The 22,352-nt window shown below is 44.9% G+C and overlaps 1 protein-coding gene across 2 annotated transcripts in view; it reads left to right on the top strand.

Moving 5' to 3' along the window:
* Positions 1 to 22,352, top strand: part of KIF26B (kinesin family member 26B) — a 505,176-nt gene that overhangs the window by 415,349 nt on the left and 67,475 nt on the right. For both annotated transcript variants that reach the window (XM_074990066.1, XM_074990067.1), the window contains one exon: positions 6,244 to 6,403. In XM_074990066.1, coding sequence (XP_074846167.1) covers positions 6,244 to 6,403 — 160 coding nt within the window. The remainder of the gene's footprint in view (positions 1 to 6,243; positions 6,404 to 22,352) is intronic.

The raw sequence follows: 22,352 nt of genomic DNA, 5'->3' as shown, positions 1-22,352 counted from the left end.
AAATTGCAGATCCATTTGTTTTTGTAGTTTACAGATCTAGCACGTCGAAGAGCTTTCGAGGGCTCCTGTAGAGGCATTCCTGTCTATTGAAAGCCTAGGGAAAGCCAAATAAGCAAGTAGCCTTAAAAAGACAAAAGAACGCAAAAGTGCTTTGAAACTTGTTGCAGGAGAGGCTGGCTGCTGCCCATACTGTAACAGCCCCCGGAGCTCGAAAGCGGCTCACGGTGAATGCTGTGACACGCTGGCATGGCAACATGCCAGATGTAGCACATGCTGAGAAGCAAGCACTAGACTCTGTCCCAGCACTGGGCCCTTTGGGTTCTCATAAACACCCCCTATACAGTGAACACAGGTTTGTTTGACTCAGGCTGCTAGAAACAAACATTGCAGTTACTTGTTGTGCAGCGGCCTAAACAAAAGATGTAAACACAACACCCACCAGCTTCCAATCTAGCTCCTGCAGGCTGTACAGGGAACAAAGGTGGGACAACTTGGGCATAGGGCCAGGGCTGCTTATGCCAGAGTCAACAGCGTGCTGGCCAGACTCCAGTCCTTTTTCATCTGACCACTCTTGTGTTGGTCTGACCAGCCACGCAGCCCTCCCTCGCTTTTGCGACCTGTTGCTTGGCATCCAGCACCAATGCTATCCCGCTTGCCAGCAGCGGGCTTGCCCCCATTCTGGCTTTCTGTCCAACAGTCCCAGCTCCCACTTGCCCATGTTCCCCTCTCAGCGTACTGCTCTTGTTCATACCCAACCTCCAGCTCCCTCCTGAGCCCAGACCCTCTTTAACCTCTGCCAGTGTTCCTCTGTTGGTTGGATGATGCACTGGATACTAACACAGCATCCAATAAGGAGCCAGAAGGTTCATTACAATGCGATTAGCGGAGCAGAGTGGGTAATTCTTACCAGTGCTGGAAATAAAAAAAAGCCAAGATATCAAAAAACATTCCCATCCCTAATTAGAGTAAAAAGTCAACTTATCACCAGCCAAAAATTGGAGAAAAAAATTTAACTTCAGCTCAATTGCAATGCTTTGTTTCAATAACTTTGAAACATTTTGTTTCAATTTTGACCTTGTTTATTAGACTTATGTTTTTTTTACTATAATTATCTTAAATTTTGAAATGAGAAGTCACTTCAAACTAGCAAAATAACTTTTCATTTAGAAACATTGGAACAAAATGTTTGGACTATTTTTAAAAGTTTCACAATATTGTCATGTTGAAAAATAATCAGAATTGACCCTTTTCTATGAAAATGTTTGGTTTGTTAAATTGGCATTTTTGGATGACAACATTTCATCAAAAATGTCTGGTCATGTCTAATGTATAGTTCTTCTGGACCTAAACAGCACTGCGGAGACTATGACTATTTTAGCTTGTGTATCTCTACCAACTGTTTGTGATGGGAAGCGACCCAAAATGTAAGATGTCCAAAGAGTGGATGACATTGTCCTGTTCAGTAGCCTAAAGTTTGAATGAAGTGTGTTCAAATATACTGAACTGTATTTAAATGTAAGGCCTACAGTCAGGGAGTTGCTTAAAATAGATGTGGAGGTTGCACAAGTTTAAGTAATTAACCCTGTGAAATTGGCAAGGAAAACTCAATTAACTAAAAGTTTATTAATTAACCACTCTACAGTGGAAAGGAAGACTGAACATTTTTTGGTTGTTAGGAAGGAAGTAGTCTGGTCTTGAGGGCATCACCGTTAGGATCATTTAATACTCCATGCTTTTTAAATATTCACTGAGCCTCTTTTCAAATACAATTTTTGAAAAAGCTGTGGGGTGAAAGGTACTGTTTTCTGATGGCTGCAATGGCTAATTGTAGAAGATTACATGATTACATGATTTATAAAGTGCAAGATAGCATTCCCTAGCTATGGGCAGGTTTTGCTCTAAGGCCATGCAACGCTCAGTGGCTGTGTCTACACTACCACCTTCCTTCGAAGGAAGGATGGTAATTAGGGTGTTGGGAGTTTACTAATGAAGTGCTGCCATGCACAGGCAGCATTTCATTAGTAAACTCCCAACACCTAATTACCAGCCTTCCTTCGAAGGAAGGTGGTAGCATAGACAAGCCCAGTGAGTGTTTCTGTATCTGGGTGACCTAATAAGCCAGGGAGGTCAGCTTGATGATCGGAGAAGTGTGGACGTATGGGGGTTCGGGAGATGGCTATGCTGAGGAAAGGTTGCCCTAGTGTTGATCAAAGCCTCATTTGCTGTAGTGAAGCAATTTTTTGAAAAACAGTAGCAAGATACTAGTGTCAATGGATAAAGGCATCCAGTGAGTCAAAGATCAAAGAGTTTGTCTAGTGTTCAGAAAAGTCATTGTAAAAATGCCCCTTTATCAACAATCTAGATTCACAACAGACCAAAATTATTAATGTCAGAAGCAGGCATACTGCCCCATAGTCTTAGCACCAAAAGTGTTTGTCATATGTGCCCATTTTGGCCACTTGGAATAATCAGCACCATGAACAAAACACTTGTACTTTATGCATTGATGTGCAGAGAAAAATTATCTTCGCCAAGGCTCAGTAGCCGACTTCCACAGATGAGCTGGAACAGTATGTGGCATCTGACTGCTACAGTGTTCAGTTAGACCGGTTTCAGTACCTGGGTCCAAATCTGGCCACCAAAATTATCTTTTAATCATCAGCTTTACATTTTCGTGTGAAGTTTCCAATCAATGGATAATAATACAGTAAACTCTTTCATATCTGGCAGCCCCAGGACCGGGAGGTTGCAGGATATTCAGATATTCCAGATAATAGAGAGGTATGCCTAGCAATGTATGACACTAAAAAAAAAAAAAGATTGGATATTAAGAAACAAACAAATGTATGCAGAGTACTTTATTTACTAACAACAGTAGTTTTGTACACTGTAAACTTATACCATATTTGCTGTATTCATTTCTATTTATTTTCACTATACTGTAGTTATGGAAGATGTTGGTTGAGAGTTCTGAATGATAGAATGCCACATATGAAAGATGTCAAGTATCGGAGGGGTAGCCGTGTTAGTCTGGATCTATAACAGCAACAAGGGTCCTGTGGCACCTTATAGACTCACAGAAAAGTTTTGAGCATGAGCTTTCGTGAGCACAGACTCACTTCATCAGATGCACATCTGATGTGCATCTGATGAAGTGAGTCTGTGCTCACGAAAGCTCATGCTCAAAATTTTCTGTGAGTCTGTAAGGTGCCACAGGACCCTCGTTGCTGTTACAGATATGAAAGAGTTTACCGTACTGGGTGTAATTGGGGAAATCACGTCAGGGTCACCAGTGTAGTTCAGCGGATTTACTAACGTTGTGTCCTTATGAGTCTTTGGCTCCATTGATGATAACCAGAAAGCTGCTTGCGTTCGTGTTCAATGATATGGGACTAATAATCTCAGCAGGTTCCCCAAACACCACAGACCAGATAAGGATCAAAGGTGCCCAGTCAGGGTTTATTGTCAAGCAAGGTACAAATAACAGTTGTTAGGTACAGTATACGCTGCTGATACCCTGTGTATAAGCACCTGCTGCAATGGACTGATACAAACGGTGGAAATTCCGCTGCCCCCCTAGGTCAGACAAAGACAGTCCCCAAGACATCAGGTTATATAAAGGTACAAACAAAGTGCACCTTCTGACACTACTTAGATACCACCCATCTCCCAGTACCTCGTTGTGTGGTTAGATCATCTCTATCCATCATACTGAATAGTGACAGAGAGAGAGCTGTGTTAGTCTGTATACTATCAAAACAAAAAAGCAAAAAAGTGCTACAACACTGCTCTTTTTGGCTTTTATCCATCATGCTGTCATTTTAGACCCTTTCGTGAACCTCAGTCTGTATCTGTAAGGAGTAGGTACCAAGGTCATTTTTAATGAGCTGGTGAGACCTTGTGATTTCAACTTGTACCAATTATTGCTCTGTCCTGGGCCAATTACCAATTAGTGTTACTCTCAGCCCTGTACTCTCAGCCCTGTCTGTGTCAAGTTCTGTTAGCAGAGGCCTGCCTCTTGTTCACAGCCTAGCTTTGCTTTGAGCCATGCTTTGTCCATTGTTGCCAGGCTTCAGGCCAAAAACCAGGCCTGTGCTGTATGGACTTAGGCCTTCCATCTTACTGCACATGGATCCCTCCACCTTTTGATGTCCTACTGGTTCAGTGACTCCTGCACCTGTGGATGAAGATTTTCTTCCTTTATTTGCATAGATAAAGTGGCTCTCTCAAATGGCTGGGCATGTCTTTTGGTGGACTCAAAGCAGCAGTAGATATGTTTGAGTTTAAGGTTAAAGTCTTTGTCAATGACACAATTTTTAGTTCTGGATTTCTGGTTCTACCTACATAACTTTCTCTCCTGGCCAATGACTTCCAGACAGACAGGCTGTGAACAACATTTTAGGACAAGCCAAAAATCAGATGTGTTTTGTCTTCTGTGGTTTCTAAAGTGAAGTGTACATCGTGCAGCTAAAATGCCTGCTTGGGGTATAAAGTGGTTCATAAGCACTTCAGTCCAGACCACATAATTCATCTCACCAAGTATTCAATGGAAACACAACTTTCAGGAAAGAAAATGGCCTGTTTATCAGCCATTAGAACAGTTGATCTTTTTGCAAGCATGCTCAAGGCGATTGGCACAAAAATACTGCTGCAGCCTTTCCAGGTGCACTTCAAAACACTCTCCTTTTCTCACTAAAATAAAACCTATCCATTTGTGACTATTTTTACTTTTTTTTTAACCACAGACCTCTCCCAGATGCTGTGTCTTTGATAGCTTTGTTCCTTCTAACCAGGTTCCATCACAATTTCACCTGTAGCTTCCCCTGCCCATATCTTCCATAAATCTGATGAGCCAGCCATTCCTTTTTCATCAACTGTCATGCCTTTTTAATTGATCAAAACAACAAGTGCAATAGTGGTTAGAGCTCAACTGACAAACTACAGCTAACAAGTCAGTCTTCAGTTCAGTCTGTTTGACCCAAAATAAATTTGGGTGCCGTTGGTCTCATTTAAGGGTGTTTTAGTCTTGTTTGTTTTCTTTTGTTCTAAATAAATGCAGCTAAGTTTCAAAACAAAAATATTTTGAAACAAAATAGTAAAAGCATTTTTGTTTTGAAGATGGTTTGATTTTTTTTTTAATTTGTTTTCATTTTTGGCCTAAACTATTTATTGAATTTCACCTGAATTTACAAACAATTTCAGTAAGCCTGAAAAAACATTTGACATTGAATAAAATATTGATATGGAAATTTTTGCCCAGCTCTATAGTAACCACACACAATCAGCACAGGTCTTAAAGCTGTAGACAAAACAACTTCCCTGTGTACTATATTTGCTTATAAAACCTGCTGCAGATCCTTGTGTCTGAAATGGCATGATTACTGTTTCAGTGTTTGCTGAACTATAATAGGGACATTTTTTATGAAGATTATCTTAATAAGATTGCTTTTATTTCCTTTAAAGCCTATTAACAGTGCCACCAACCACAAGCATGTGCTCATAATGGCTGGGAAAAATATAAAGGAAAGAACAGAATTACATCTGAGATTTCCAGGGTGATTTTGATAGTAGTAGCAATTTTACAGCTATGAAAAATTAGTTGTTGAAAATATTTTGAGTATGTAGTAGAGCCAGGTGGAGCAATATATTGTAATTTAGGTATGTCCTGAAATAATCTGAGCTTTCTTCAAAAAGACATGGTCAGAACCATTGGAAGCTTGAATCTTCTACAAAGTTCTGTGGATTTGTATTGATTTTGCACTGCACAGGGGATGGTGAAATAAGGGAAACCACATCAGAACCTTTTTCCACAACTCAGTCCCTCAGGTCTAGTGCTGTGCCCACATCTCCCTTTGTGACAAGGGAGCTCAAATGGCAGAAAGCAGAGAGGAATAGACTAGTGGACTCACACTAAAAAAAATAAAAATAAAAGTGGCACAAAAGTGATTCCTACAGAGTGAAGCCTGGAGGAGTTGTGAACTATTAATGCTGGCTGTTTTTAAACAGGTCAGCAATGGTCAGGACTATACAGCTGTGAGTGCTAGAAATGAGTTAACAGGATTCCTACCATTTGTTACCGCTCACATAATTGAGGTGGGGTTTCCCGATTGTTTCCCCTTAATAGTGTAAGATGAGCAGTGCCGTTTGCTTTCAGGGAAGCTCCCTTTCCAGGAGCTACGTTTAGAGCAACTCATCAGCACTGCAGTGCTAACTGCTCTCCTTTCCAATCTTCATTTATGGCAGTGTCCGGAGGTCGCAGCCGCTTACATCTCATTGATCTGGGAAGCTGTGTGAAAGTGCTTAGCAAAAATCGAGAGGGAGGCGCTGGACTCTGTCTTTCGCTGTCAGCACTCGGCAATGTCATCCTTGCCCTCGTCAACGGCAGCAAACACATCCCATACAAGTAAGTGATACTTCATGTTAGGCATAGCGGGTGGGAGTGAGTGCCTTTCCATGTTAGCTGTTTGTTTTTGTGGTGGGGCTGAATAGTTCTTCTTCAAGTAGTGTCCCCAAGGGTGCTCCACTCTGGATGTCAGTGCGTCCTCATGCCGGTGCTTGGGCATTCTTCTGTAGCCACAGTTTCCTGTGCAATTCATGCGCAGTGGTGCCTTTTCATGCTATCTGGCATGCATGTGGAGCAGGCCCCTCAGTTCCTTCTGTACTGTCCTCAGCAGCTGATGGAGCATCTCTCTCGCTGAAAGGCAAAGAAGAGTTAGTTAGTTATTGTTCTACCTTTATGACAGTTCTTATCCAAGTTATTTTTCCCTGTTAAAGCTTAACAAAAAACAAGCTAAAGTTAGTTTAGTGTTAGGTTAGTTTAGTTGCTATGTGGTCACCATGCTGGGCTCCCCGGGCTGTAAGCATTGTGGAACCTGCAGAGGAGCCATGCCTGCCTCCAAAGGCAACACTCATGTATCAAGTGCTTGGGTGAGGGTCTTCAGATTCAAACCTGCACCCATTGCTCCAACCTTAAGGCAAGGGCAAGGAAGGATCACGCCAGTTGACTCAAAATGGATTTTTATGAAAAATCCCTCAGTCCACCGACCTCGGAGCACTCCTCTGCTGCTACACTGGCACTGGAGATCAAACGTGCGACCTCGGAGCACTCCTCTGCTGCTACACTGGCACTGGAGATCAAACGTGCGACCTCGGAGCACTGCTCTGCTGCTACACTGGCACTGGAGATCAAACGTGCGGACTCAGCATGCCCCTCTACCTCCGTCAGCGTGCCAACTGCTAAATCAGGTATATCTCCAGCACATTCCTGGCCTCTGGTGCTATCTTTGTGGGCTGTGCCAGTCAAAAAGGCCACCGTGATGCCCCCAGTACTGTCCAATCTGGCACTGTTGAACAGGGTCTTCCGGAGCTGAGCCACCAGCATTCGGCACTTCCAGCACTGTCGGCACCACTAGCCTCATCCTCCTCTACTCCTGGGCACAAGAGGTCATCTAAAATCAAGACCCCACCCTTGGGGCCAGAGACAGAGTGCAAGCAGCACTGTTGCAGGTCCCCATGCAGCTTGCATGAAGCTCTGGCCTCAGCACTGCGCACGTCAAGGGCTGAGGCACTATGCCACTTTTGCATGGCACCAAAAAAGGCACTGAAGCTGCACCAGGACACTGCTTCCTCCTGGTCTGTGGCACCAGAGTGCAGTGTGGCTCTGAAAAAGTACCATGTGCAGACTCGCTGCCTAAAACGTATCCAGCACTGGCCTTGGCACTGCTGCATTTGCTGCACCACAGATCCCCAGCATCACCTCCATCCCCATGTTCATCCAGATGCTCAGGGTTCTTGCATGTCTCAGGTGCCAGGCTGCGTACCCCGGGAGGGGGCAGTTCTGATTTGACAGAGTGTCTTTTCGTCGCAGCACTCCAGTCCCACACGCTGTAGCTGGGAAGATGCACCACCAGCGATGGCCTACCCACCGTGGTTTGCACACTGTTACCCACACCCTCAAGGGCCTGCTCCACAGCGGTAACCCTAGGAGTCAAGGTCGTATCGTTCCCACTTCTGCCAACCACATCAATTGTGTCCACGGACCATTCTGTTTCACAGCAGCCTGCAGCATCGGTGACATATCCCCCACTTCAGCAGTCAGAGGAAGAAGATTCCCTGTCTGGGGTGTGAGGAAAGGTCTCCCATATACCAGTCCTCTTCATCTCCTGAAGATGCGGTAATCTCTGCATCACCTCCCCCCGCGGATGTTTCCCGGACTTTCCAAGAGTGCTTTAAGCGTGTGGCCTTGGCTCAGGAGAAGGACCTGCAGGAGGTGCAGATCAAACAGTACAGTCTCCTCCTCCGCACCTTGCAGCCACCCACCTCCTTCAGAATTCTGCTGCCCAGGGGTGAGGCCGTACCGGACCCCACAAACATTATCTGGTAGACCCCAGCGTACATTTCTCCCACCATCAGAAGGGAAGGCAAGATGTACTTTGTGGACTTTTTGTTCACCCATCGGCAGCCAAAGTTGCGGTTGACACCATCCGCACCAAGTCCAGTTTGTTTTTTTTCACCCCTCAGGACAAATCCAGTAAAAATGAGACATTTGGGAGCAAAAATGTACTCATCGGGAGCATTGCTCCTTTGGGCGGCTAACTACATGGCCAGGCTGTCTGACTATGACCATTCAAATTACTCAAAGCTTCAAGAGCTGGCCCCACCCTTGCCAGAACAGCAGCGTCTGGCTCTCCTAATGTCATTCAGGAGAGACACACTGTCCCCTGTATAGACTCTGCAATGGACACGAGGGCTAGAGTCACGTCCTCTGCTGTGGTCATGAGGTGCACTTTGTGGGACCAGTCGTCGGGGCTTTCCCAAGTACCTTCAGCAAAAAGTAGAGGACCTTCCATTTGACAAGCAGCATCTGTTCATGGAAAAGACCAATGAAGTCCTACACTCTGTGAAGGACTGCTATCACACTGTGTACATTGGGGATGCACACCCCTCTGTTTAAGTGGGCTTGGCCACTGTCTGTCAAAGACCGTGGGAGCAGCTCCAACAACAGCCACAACACTATGAACCCCACCAACGACAAAGATCTCAGCAGTGCAAACCTCACTGACAGTCACACCAACAGTCCAAAGCCGTGTCTACACGTGCACGCTATTTCGAAGTAGCAGCACTAACTTCGAAATAGCGCCCGTCACGGCTACACGTGTTGGGCGCTATTTCGATGTTAACATCGACGTTAGGCGGCGAGATGTCGAAGCCGCTAACCCCATGAGGGGATGGGAATAGCTCCCTACTTCGAAGTTGAACATCGAAGTAGGGCACGTGTAGCCGATCCGCATCCCGCAACATCGAAATAGTGGGGTCCGCCATGGTGGCCATCAGCTGAGGGGTTGAGAGACGCTCTCTCTCCAGCCTCTGCGGGGCTCTATCGTCACCGTGTGCAGCAGCCCTTAGCCCAGGGCTTCTGGCTGCTGCTGCTGCAGCTGGGGATCCATGCTGCATGCACAGGGTCTGCAACCAGTTGTCGGCTCTGTGGATCTTGTGTTGTTTAGTGCAACTGTTTCTTGGAGGGGCCCTTTAAGGGAGCGGCTTGCTGTTGAGTCCGCCCTGTGACCCTGTCTGCAGCTGTGCCTGGCACCCTTATTTCGATGTGTGCTACTTTGGCGTGTAGACGTTCCCTCGCAGCGCCTATTTCGATGTGGTGCTGCGCAATGTCGATGTTGAACGTCGACTTTGCCAGCCCTGGAGGACATGTAGATGTTATTCATCGAAATAGCCTATTTCGATGTCACTACATCAAAATAAGCTACTTCGATGTAGGCTTCACGTGTAGACGTAGCCCAACAGTGCCAGATACAGGGTGCAAGCAGCACTGTTGCAGGTCCCTGTGCAGTTCGTGTGAGGCATGAGACTCAGCACTGCGCAAGTCTAGGGCCGAGGCACCATGCCACTTCTATGTGGCACCAAAAAAGGCAACCCAAGCAGCAGTTTTGAGGGTTTGGTCTGGAGCCTGAGAGATCTTCCTGCTCCAGCCATCTCACAGGCTGGTTGTCACCCATTCCACACGGCTTCCATTCCTTTTTCCATCACTGGGCTGCCATTATTTTGGACAAGTGGGTCCTATAACGAGTGGCCCAAGGGTATTCTATCTCATTTACCTCTACCTCACCTATCCTGTCCCTCTTCAGGGACCCTTCTCATGAGAATCTGCTTGATCAAGAGGTACAGCTCCTCCTACACTTGGGCACCATTGAGCTGGGTCCAGCAGAGTTTCAAGGCAGAGGGTTCTACTCCATGTACTTCCTAACTAAGAAGAATGAGGGGTAGATGCCCATCCTTGGCCTCTGGAGGCTCAACAAATATGTCCTCTATTGGCATTTCAAAATGGTGGCTTTCACAACCATTATGCTGGCACTGGACAAAGAAGACTAGCTCTCGGCTCTTGACCTACAGGATGCCTGTTTCTATATCCTCATTAATCTGGCACACAGGCACTTCCTATGTTTCATGGCGGGGGGGTCCCACCATTACCAATACCGGATCCTTCTGTTTGGACTCGCAACCATGTCTGGGGTGTTCTCCAAGACTGGTGGCTGTGGCTGCCCACCTATGATGTCTTGGGATCATTATCTTCCCTATCTGAATGAATGTCTGATAAAGAGGTGCTTGTTTCTGGAGGAGCTTCGCATGGTCTAGGTCACCACAGACTTCCTGCTTGGCCTCAGGTTCCAGATAAACTACAAGAAGTCCGTGCTTTGGCTGACTCAGTGTCTGCAATTTATCAGAGCCCATATAAACACTACCATCACCAGGGCCACTCTCCCTATTCACAGGTTCCAGGACCTTCACAACCCCATCCTGATAGTGCAACTGTCCCCTACCATCCTGGTGTGCATGTCCCTAAAGTTTCCGGATGACATGGCTGCCACCATGTATGTGGTCAAACCGGCCAGACTACACATGTGGTGCCTCCAGTCCTGGCTGGCCATGTGCTACACCCCAGCGAGGGACCCGCTATCCAAGTCAGTAGCCATTCTGCCATGCCTTCTCACCTGCCTGCAGTGGTGGATGTATCTAGACAATGTTCTGAACAAGATACTGTTCCACCAAACACCCCTTTCCACTACCCTTACCACAGATGCCCCTTTATCGGGTGGGGGACCCAACTGGTTTCTCTTATGGTCCAAGGCAAGTGGTCCTTCACCGAGCAAGCACTCCACATAAATCTGCTAGAGCTACGAGCAATCTGCTATGCTTGCCAGCATTTCCGTCAACACCTCACATGCAGAACTGTCAAATATTCTGAAAGACACCGCCTCCAGCATGAGTTACCTCAACCGACAGGGCAGGGTTCGGCCTTTATCTCTGTGTGCGGAAGCCATAAAACCGTGAACCTTCAACACCATATCACTTTGGTGAGCTACATACCTTCCTGGGGTACTGAACGTGACCACGGATGCTCTGTTTGCTCATTCAGCAATCATCACGTGTAGGAGATACGCGCAGTGGCCCTCAATCCTGTGTTCCAGATTTGGGGTTAGCCTTACATAGATTTGTTTGTGAACCAAGTCAGCAGAAAGTGTCTCCAGTACTGCTCCAGAGCGGGTTAGGGGAAGCACACCCTCAGAGACATTTTCTCCATCAAATGGGATGCGCCCCTCTTCTACAGGTTTCCTCCCGTTCCCTTGATTTACAAGCTTCTGGTCAAGATCAGAATGGATCGGGCTTGCCTCATCCTGATAGTGCCAGCATGGCTGAGGCAAATTGATAGCCTTCCCGCTACAGGCCATTAGTAACAACGCCATATCCCTTTCCTCCCTGCTGTAACCTCCTGTCTCAGGACTTCGACTGCACCCTTCACCCTGATCCACTCAGGCAACATCTCCACATATGGCTCTTTCATGGCTCCAGGATGCAGAAATCGCATGCTCTAAGTGAAATGGGTTCTCATTAACAGCTGAAGGGAGTCCACCTACATATCCTACCTCTACAATGGATATGGTTCTCCCTATGGTTGGGCACAGATCACCCTATGCCTCCTCACACTGTGCCCCTTTCTTTCCTCCTTGACTACCTGCTGCACCTGCATGAGTAAGACATATCCCTCAGTAGTGTCTGGATGCATGCTGCAGCATCGGCAGCTTCCACCAAGCAGAGCATGGGATCTCCTTCCTCACCCATCCCATTACCAAACATTTTTGACAGGTTTGCAAAATACCTTTCCAGCAGTATGACCTCCAGTCCCTATTTGGGACCTTAATCATGTACTCCACTGCCTCATGAAACCACCCTTTGAACTTCTGGTGATGTGTTCCTGGCTCCACCTACCTATGAAGGTCTCATTTTTAGTCACCGTCACATTGGCCGGGAGGGTTGGGGAGCTTGCTGCCGTTATGGCTGAACCTCCTCATATGGTCACTGTTCACCAGCATCCTAAGTTTCTCCATAAGGTTCCCTCTCCATTTCATATCAACAAACCTATCCTCTTACCTGTGTTCTTCCCAAAGCTGCATTTCGATCCTGTGCATGCGGTATGTCACACTTTGGACGTAATCGGGCATTAGCCTTTTGCATTCATCACACGAAGCCTTGGCACAGGTCTCCTCTGCTCTTCCTCTCCTTTGCAGAACATCCAGGGGCCAACCCATTTAATCTCAACAGCTGTCCAAATGGCTCTCCGCCTGTATATACATATTACACTCTTCACCAGAAAGGCCTTCCATGTGGTGTTACCACCCATTCTACCAGGGCTGGGTCTTCCACCACTGCCTTTCTCAAAAATGTACCCCTTACAGACATCTGCAAGGCAGCAACCTGGTCTTTGTGCAACACATCCGCACAGTATTATGCTCTTTTGTCTTCAATTGCTTCCTCCACTCAGGTGGATCAAGCAGTTCTGTTGACTGTTATCATTACTGGCCTCTAAGCCCACCTCCAAAATGTGCTGCCTTATAGTCACCCAGAGTGACGCACTGTTGGGGACAAAGCTCAAAGAAGAAGAAAAAGTTACTCACCTTATCTAGTAATGATGGTTCTTTGAGATGTGTGTCCCTGTTGGTGCTCCACTTCCCTCCCTCCTTCCTGTGCTTTGGAGTGTTCTGCTCTATTTGCTACAGTAGAGAAGGAACGGAGGGATCCATGCCATGCGTGCAGCAGATATGAGGAGGTGCCACTGCACATGCATGGTACAGGAAACTATGTCTCTAGAAGAATCTCTGAGCACTGGTGTGAGGACGCACCAATACCCAGAGTCAATGATAGAAACTATGGGCCAGATCCAGCACCCTCTGAAGTAAATGGCAAAATGCCTATGGGTAGTGGCTGTGTCATATCTGTCAGCTAGGCTGAGCAGAGAGATGTCAGTTCTGACCCTTGTGCCTCCAGTGATTCAGGAAGAATTTTACCATCTCCTTTGCACATAGAGCTTGCACAGGTTTGAGTTCCATACACATAGGACAGTTCTGATTTTGTCAACATTATATTTTTCCCAAAGTGGATTCCTCTGATTGAATCCTCCCTTTCTCCTTCCCTCTAAAGAAAGGTGGTCGGGGTGTCAAAGTAGGGACCTGCAGATCCAGGGAACTGAAAATGAGGTCTGTGGTCCTGGGAGTATCCATGGGTATTCAAAGATTTGTGGCCATCTCAAGGCATCTTAAACATTAGAATGCCAAACTCCCTTTTTCCCCCCCATTTTGGAACAATTTGAAGGGTAGCACAAGCTGAAAGTCAGATATTTTCTTATTTTCAAAGTGTACTTTAGCTTTTCTTAGGAGGTAAAACATGCATAACAATGAAAATCCAGCACTGCTACAAGATTTAGTTACTGTATTTCAAACGTTTCTTGACTTTATTTTTTCTAGTCTTGTGAATCTGGCTGCCACCTTATCAGCTTGCAAAAAAGATGCATTCCATTTGTCATGTCAGACAACTAGCCTGTGTATCTGCAACTAGCTTCTGGGAAATCGGAGGGAAATGTACACATCAAGGATATGTTTTATCCTCAATTTCTCTTCATCATTGTCTGAGACCATTTGTCACGCGTGCGAGTCTGAGAGCAAGTTTGGAGTCATTAGTTTGCGGTCACACAGGCTCTTCCAATCTATATCCTAAATGATTCTAAGTTTGTGTAGAAGATAGTTAAGTCCAAAGCAGACTGTGAAGAATTTCAAAAGGAACTCACAGAACTAGATGACTGAGCAAAAAAATGGCAGAGGAAATTTAATGTTGATAAATGCAAGGTAATGCATATTGGAAACCTATATGTATCAAATGATGGGGGCTAAATTAGCTGTTACCTCTCATAAAAAGATCTTGGAGTCATTTTGGACAGTTCTTTGCAAACATTCACTCAATGTGCAGTAGCAGTCAAAAAAGCAAAGAAAATGTTGGGAGTCATTAAGAAAAGGATAGAGAATAAAACAGAGACTATCGTATTGCCTTTGTATAAGCCAATGGCATGCCCACATCTTGAATACTATGTACAGGTGTGAGCACCTCATTTCAAAAAAAAAAATCTTAGCATTGGATAAAGTTCAGGAAAGGACAATGAAAATGATTAGTGTTATGGAGCAGCTGCCACATGAGGAGGGATTAATAAGACTGTGACTTTTCAGCTGGGAGAGGAGATAACTAAGGGATGGGGATATGATAGAGATCTATAAAATCACGATTGATGTGGAATGGTGAACAAAGAAGAGTTATTTACTCCTTCACATAACACAAGAACTCGGGGTCACCAAATGAAATTAATAGGCAGCAGGTTTAGAACAAACAAAATAAATACTTCACACAAAAATACTTCAGTGTGACCCACCATGACTGTTCTTATGTTATGTTCTTAGGAATCATATGGCTTTCCTAGTAAAGAGCAGAAAGTATAGGTATCACTAACCATAACTTTCATGAGGAAGGACTAATCATCTAGTCAACATCCTATCCTATGGAGTCTGGATGAATATTATCGTTCACAGAGGAAATATTAAAGGGGATCAGGGTAAGATGCATCAGGGAAAGTTGTGTGAGCTAGTCACAGCAAATATTTTATTCCATGAATTTCATCTTCCTTATTGTCCAGAGCCTACAACAGATAATCCTTTTTTACAAATTTTTTCATGATTTGAAGTTATTTTCAAATTTTATATATTTATTTTGTCTTGATATTGGAAATTCAAAATTCAAACTTAATTGTGACTGGTCACATACATCCGATGGCTTTCTCTTCCCAGCTGGGATGATTATAACTCTAGTAATCAAGTTCCTGGTTGGGAAATTGGTTTGGAATACTAATATAATATTTGTTTTCCATGATTATTTTGCTGTGTGAACTTAAAATCGGATTTTCACAAACATGCATGTTACCAGAATTCAAACTCAAAAGGGCTGAGTGGTCTCTCATAAAAATATCAATGAATATTCATGGAACATCTTGTGCAGCATTTGTCTAGTCTTGGTGTGAAAATGGCTTGTATGTCATACTTGACAGAGTGGCTCACAATATGTTTATGAAAACTCTATCACCTTTCTTGTTGATATTGGAGGGTTGAAAGGAAGACAGGCTGGAGGACGGGAAGAAAATGTTTGTGAGTCTGTATGCTCAGACTATACATACATAGAATACTTAACCAAGTACAGCAGCTGCCTTTCTTGGCAAGGCATGCCTAGGAGAAAGGCAATAGCAAAAGTGCCGTCTACTTGCTCTGGCAAGCTCTTGTAGCAGTGATTCCCACCTGTTATACTGCACTTCTTCAGGGTAGACTCAGAGGTGCCTGCACACTTGCTCATGTTTGTGTTTGTCTAGTGAAAAGCCGCTAAAGCTCCTTCTTGTTCAGCGTCTCCCCCACAATCTGTTGCAAAAGCGTACACGGCTTTGCCAGCTGTCAGTGAGACCCAGCCCTCTTAAAATACTCTCCAAGGAGTCTTTTCGTTTCAGATTAGAATTCATGCTAATTTATTTTGGGCCAAATTGCCTGTAGCTCTGCCAGGAAAAGTGGGAGAGTGGAAAGATACACCCCCCCGCCACTGCCCCTGCCCTGGTCACACCGCATGGAACAGCTGGGGAAATTGCAGTCCCTGTGCTGGGGAGAGTGCAGACACTGCTGATTCCATGAACTAGCAAGAGTGCAATTGCCCATAGTGGAAAGGGGAGGTGAGGCGGGGTGTCCCCTGTGCGCCATAGGGGACGGATTGCACTCTTCTAAATGGCATCATAACCTGTGCACTCACTCCCCTATTCAAATGGTGTCTCCCTACAATGCCCCTAAACTGGAGCTGTGTCTGACTCTGCATGCTCCACTCGAGCCTGTTTAACTTACAGTTTTACTTTTCTGGAGGATGACACCTCAAGGGGAAGATGTGAGCCTAAATATGTGTGAACTAACTACTTGCCAATGGTGCGGTATAATTAACACACAGTTGCTTATCTGACAGTATGATGCTGTATGGGGAATCAGCAAATGTTCATAAAACATCAGACGAAGTGCCCTGATTAGGATTTGTGTTGTTGAGTAACAACAGGTATTTGTATGACAATCCATCAATATACCCCATATTGGGAGCCCCAACATACTGTAACATCTCAGACATGCTTATGCCCCGTCTTACTACACAACTGAGAGCAGATAACATTCATTTCTCTGAGTGAAGCAAGTCAGTTCTCTACGCTGAAAAATGTTGAGAGCCCTCAACTTCCATACACTGCTGCATCAAGCCCCAGATCTGCAAGATGAAGTGTGAAAAACAATGATCCAGATTTACAGGTGTGGTGAGCAAATGGTCCATTGACTTCAGTGGAGTGTGCATACTTCTGCGAAGGACACACATGGCCTTGGGTGAGCAAGTCTTAGTGAAAAAAATATTGCCAATGACTAAATACACTATGGCTGTTTCTTCCCATCCATGAGGCTGAGGAATTTTGGAAACCAGGGAGTCAGAAGCGGATTCCCTTGCCGAAGAAAAACAGGTTGGAAACAATAACACAGACTTAGGAACTGCAGCAATAACTCAGCAAGCGGAGGTTAACATAGCAATGCAGACATTCTCAAATCAGACCAGATCCCACTTGTGCTCCTGGTCAGTTCTGGACTCTACAGGGGAAGGTGTGATAAGCCTCATCGCAGGCCAACATATGTTGCAAAAGATCCATTTGTGTGCTGAAGTATGAAATTATATCCCATATTATCAAATGTAATGTAACTCTGGGTTTTCTCATTGTCCATAGAAGTATTAAGTCCTTTTAAAAGTGTTACAGCGCTTTTGGCCTCAAGATATCTGCAGTGATGAGTTCCAGCTAATTATGCATTGGTGAAAGATAAGACGTCCCTCTATCAATTTTAATGGTGTTCCCTTTCAGTTTCCTCAGCGTCCTTCAGAAAAGTAGGGGACAATTGGCTATTTTTTCTACTTGATCGTAAAATAGTTGCATATAAAGTACGAAGATTCACGCACGCACACACACACACACACACACACACACACACACACACACACACACACACACACACACTCTTCAGAAAATGGAAGGAACAAAACTCCAACTCTGATCATGTTTTACATGACTTAAGTGTGCTATGGGAAGATGGTTTTCCAAAGAGGCATGAAGTAATTGTTGCTGTTTTAAAGTGTTCAGGTTTACAAGTATGGTACGTTATCTGCCTCTGATTTCAAAGATGAATGTGTTTAAACCTTCATTTGAATACCCATTTGCACAGACTCCAGATACCAGTTCATAGAGCTCACTGTTCAGAAATGACTCTGGTTGCTAGGCAACAGTAGTTGTGATAATTCATGGTAATGCCTGGTTGGAAATAATCATTTTTATACATTTTAATGACATTGAGAATGCAAGAAAATAGTGTTTAGAAAAGCAGGGACATATGAATTCCTTTCTCAGAAATCTCGTATGATTTTATTTTATGTAATAGACCTTGACCTTGTCTTATAAATATACTCATTGTGTTACTGGAAGCATCCTATATTTTGAGCTGTTGATGCTTATCCAGTAAAGCAGCATGGTCCGGTGGGTAGCTGGATGAAAGTCAAGAATCTGAGGATTCCTTTCACTGCCACAGACTTCTCCATATATCAGTCTGGGCAAGTGGCTCATATCACTGCAGTATGTGAGTGCCTCTCAAATGCTGAATGAGAAGTGTTATTATAGGTAGGAAACTGAGGTACAAAGACATTAAGTAGCCTGCCCAAGAATACACAGACAATTTGTGGCAAAACCAAGAATGGAACCTACATTTCTTGAGTCACAATCTATTGCTTGAACTATCACACCATTTTTTCTCTCTTACTGCGTGTCTTGGGCAAGTCACTTAACTCTGTTCATTCCTCAGTTTTCCATCAAAGAAGGATACTGATACTCCACTCTGCTTTGTAAAGGGCATTGAGAACTGCAGTTGAAATGCACTGCATAAAAACCAAGTAGTACAAGTATTGGCTGGATTGGATCTTTGTGATGTCATTTTTATAGTGGGACGCCTACAACAGAATAAAGGAGTCACACTAGTTTTATGCTACAGTGGGGTGAGGAAGAAGGCCAGTGTAGCTAAAAAGAGTCTATTGCTGTAGTAAGGAAAGGGAATATTGTTTTGAGATAATTTGCAATAGTATAAGAATTCCGACCCTCCCGCCACAGTGTGGCTACGTCTACACTATCACAAAACTTCAAAATGGCCGTGCAAATGGCCATTCGAAGTTTACTAATGAAGCACTGAAATACATATTCAGCGCTTCATTAGAATGCCGGCAGCTGCGGGACTTGGAAATTGCTGCGGCTTGCAGCCGTGCGGCTCGTCCAGATGGGGCTCCTTTTCGAAAGGACCCTGGCGACTTCGGCTCCTATCAGCAGATAGGAATAAGGGGATTTCGAAGTTGCTGGGGTCCTTTTGAAAAGGAGCCCTGTCTGGACGAGCTGCGTGTCAGCGAGCCTCAGCAATTTCGAAGTGCTGCGGCCGCCTGCATTCTAATGAGGCACTGAATATGTATTTCAGCGCTTCATTAGTAAACTTCAAAATGGCCATTTGCATGGCCATTTCAAAGTTTTGGGATAGTGTAGATGTGGCCTATGTGTTATATTAAATTTAATCACTTGAAATGGTTCTTTTCTAGACCTTCAGAAGGCAGTTATTTGAATAAATGCAAAGGTTCCACTTATGCTGTCAGCTACATGGTTACACATCCTGAGTAGCTCTTTTGAAGCCAGCAGAGATGTAGGTCTGTAAAAACTGGCATGGGGGGAGTCTGTTGCATTGCATGCATTGTCATGCCATTCACTGCATGAGTTAGATTTATTCCTTTCTGTGCACTACAGAAATATATTAGTGGAATCTGTTTGCTAGGGACAGCAGGACAGCTACAAAACAGCTACCCAGGAGCTAAACACAAACACTATACAGCGTAGTCTGATGAGTAGCACAGAGGCCTTGCTGAGGTCATGTCTGTGTTGTGAGCTGGATGTGTAAATTCCAGCTCAAAGAGTCATACCCTCTCTGGCTGTGAGGTTCTCAGCACCCTAAAAATAAACTGTAGTTGTGGCAGCAGGAGGAACTAGCCACCCGTTAGGTAGCAGGAACCCGCAAAGTTGAATTCAGCACAAGGAAGCCCATGACAGTTAGCATGTGGGACCATGCTTGTAAGAGAGGCTGAGAAACTTCTTTCTTTCTATGCTATCAGCACGGTGAGTGCACCTACCCATTAAAGATAGCCCCAACATGGAGTTCATGGCTCTGTAAGCTGAGGACTTGATTTTTTTTTTAAGCACTGACGCAAGCCCCTACCCCACCCCACCACATGGGCTGTGGGGATCGTGCTTGTATGAGAGGCCAAGAAACTACTTGTCTGTGGTGTACATTTGTACAAGGGCAGCCCTCTCCTCCCTCACAGATGCCAGGCAGTTGGGGTCTTTCCCATGCCCAGCCACATCACGTGGTTAGCCCCTGACCCAACAAAAAGATGTGCCTGTTGTTCAGTGTGGACCGTGCTGCCAGGCAGCACCGTGTCCTGCCTTGCGCATGGTGAGGGCTCCAAGGCAGGAAAGATTTTCAGAAGCTTGCTGTCACCAGGGGGATGTCTACCCCTGGCAGCAAGGTTTTGGGGGGTGTGCTGCTGCTGGGGGGATGCCTAATCCCAGCAGCAAATGTTTTGGGGACTTGTCACCCCCACCTGAGCAACACTGAAGGAATCATTCCAACTGGCCACTCAACCAATGACCCCACGCCCCACAACAAAACCCTAATACGGTGAGGGGGGCTGGGCCCTGCACAGTCAGTTGGGGCTGGCCTCCCTGCCTGAGCAACACTGAAGAGAACATGTCAAATGGTCCTTCAGCCTCAGCCCCCACGGCCCCCTAATGCGATGAGGGAGCTCCATCCCCCATGTTGGGCACCTCTGTGTAGTGAAGTGGAAAGCCAAATGTCCTGCATCAAAATGTCCTTTTTCCTAACCTTTCCTATCCTTCTCTTTCTTCAAGCTTTGCATTGTTCCTGTAATATTTTCAGGGATGATATTTCTGGAATCAAGGGATGGGGGACAGTGGCTGGAGGGCCAGTTGAGAAGACTCAGATACATGCTGCTTTTTGTAAAATCTTTGAGAATTCAGTTATAAAAGCAAGAGATTTCAGTTAATTTGGCAATCTTTGTTGACATTTTCTTTCCAATCTTATGAAATGGCTTCCTGAAGACCAGGAAAAGTGGCTGAAGGTCTATTTAAGAAGACACAGACACCTGGGTGATCCCAAGGCACAAAGTCATTCATGCATGTGTAAATTTGGGAAGCACCATCCACCGTGTTGGCCAAGTTTGTGTAATGAACTGGGAAGTCAAAAACCCTAATTCATAAAATGTCTTTTTTTTTCCCCAAACCTTTACTATCCTAGTCTTTTTTCAAGCTTTGCATTGTTCCTGTAATATTTTCAGGGATTATGTCTCTGCAATCAAGGGAGGGAGGACAGTGGCTGGAGGGCCAGTTGAGAAGACTCAGACACCCACTGCTTTTGTAAAATCTTTTGATAATTCAGTTATAAAAGCAGGAGATATCAGTTAATTTGCTGAGCGTTGTTGAAGCTTTCTTCCCAATCATCATTTCTTTCCTGGCATACTGTGGTTTCAAGAGGGAGAAAAGTAGTTGAGGGACCAGTTGTCATGGCATAGTCATCTGGTTGATCCCAGAGCACATACACATTGTGATTCCCTACTTTTCCTTCTTTCCTTCTGGAAAAATGGCTGTTTGCTTTCAACAGGAAGGGAATGAGGGCAGTGCAATGCAATGTGGGAAAATGACATCACATACCCACAACCACTTGTGAAGCGTTTTTTTTTTTCGTATTGCACTAGCAAAAATACCCAGAATGCTATGGGGCCGAGGTAACTGTGAGCTAGGTTCTCACAATGCACTGCTGCAACAACGTTTGGGGATGGAGAGTGGCAGCAATAAGTCGACTCTGTAGGGAATTTGTGGGGAAGTAAGGATAGTAAAATTCAAATTTATGAAACCTAGCCTTAGAAAATCAATTTTAATAAATCTGAATTTGCCTTGTAGTGTAGACAGCTTCAGTGGGCTAGCACAGATATAGCTCTTCATGCTGGAAGTTACTCTGAGTTCTGCTTCACTACTCAAATTATAGGTATGCCTCTTGAAATGTTCCTCATGGATTATGCTCTGGAACATAGAGGTGAGGAACATACATGCAGCTTCTCACATGGGTGTAAATCTGGAATAATTCAGTTGAAGTCAGTACAGTTATATTGGTGTAACACTAGTATGAGAGAGAGACAAGTGAGGCCATTACATAAGGCCAGTTCAGCCACTGTTGATGGGTTTAATGGGTCACATCATCTCTTCCCTTTCACAGGGTAAAGCAGAAGTAACTCCACTGATCCCACTGTAAAAGTGGTGTTGATGTAGAATCAGACAAAATACATTTTGTCCAACACTGGAAGCCTTTGGAAGAGGCTCCAACCAAATGCCAGCTCTATGCACAATGATGTTATTTGCCTGTATCATGGATTGTCTTCATCATTAGTCTCTCTCCTGATTCTGTCAGTAATCAGGTGCCAGTGACAGGCTCCCTCAGTACCATCCAGCAAGGAGGCTTTCTACAGCATATTTGGAGCAGCTGCTGAGGGAAAAGTTGACAATAATAGTTAATAAATAGCAGATCATTCCAATTAGGAGGAATAATATTTTAGTGGCAGAGATTGCTACTTAATGGAGCTTCTGTCACCATTAAGATCCTCATTAACTAGAATTGGCACATACAAGCTCTGTCTTTAGCTGTGACATTCCAGCAAATCTTACCTTAATAAAACTCTTAGTCCTCCTTCTGCATTCTGGGCCCACTCCTGCTGCCACTGAAGCTAATGAGAAAGCTCCCATTCACTTCACTGCGGGCAGAATCAGG

Source organism: Carettochelys insculpta, chromosome 3 (genome assembly GCF_033958435.1).
Source record: "Carettochelys insculpta isolate YL-2023 chromosome 3, ASM3395843v1, whole genome shotgun sequence".
NCBI classification, from domain to species: domain Eukaryota; kingdom Metazoa; phylum Chordata; order Testudines; family Carettochelyidae; genus Carettochelys; species Carettochelys insculpta.
Note: the sequence above shows the minus strand (reverse complement) of the source record. Positions and strands in the feature narration are given on the sequence as shown.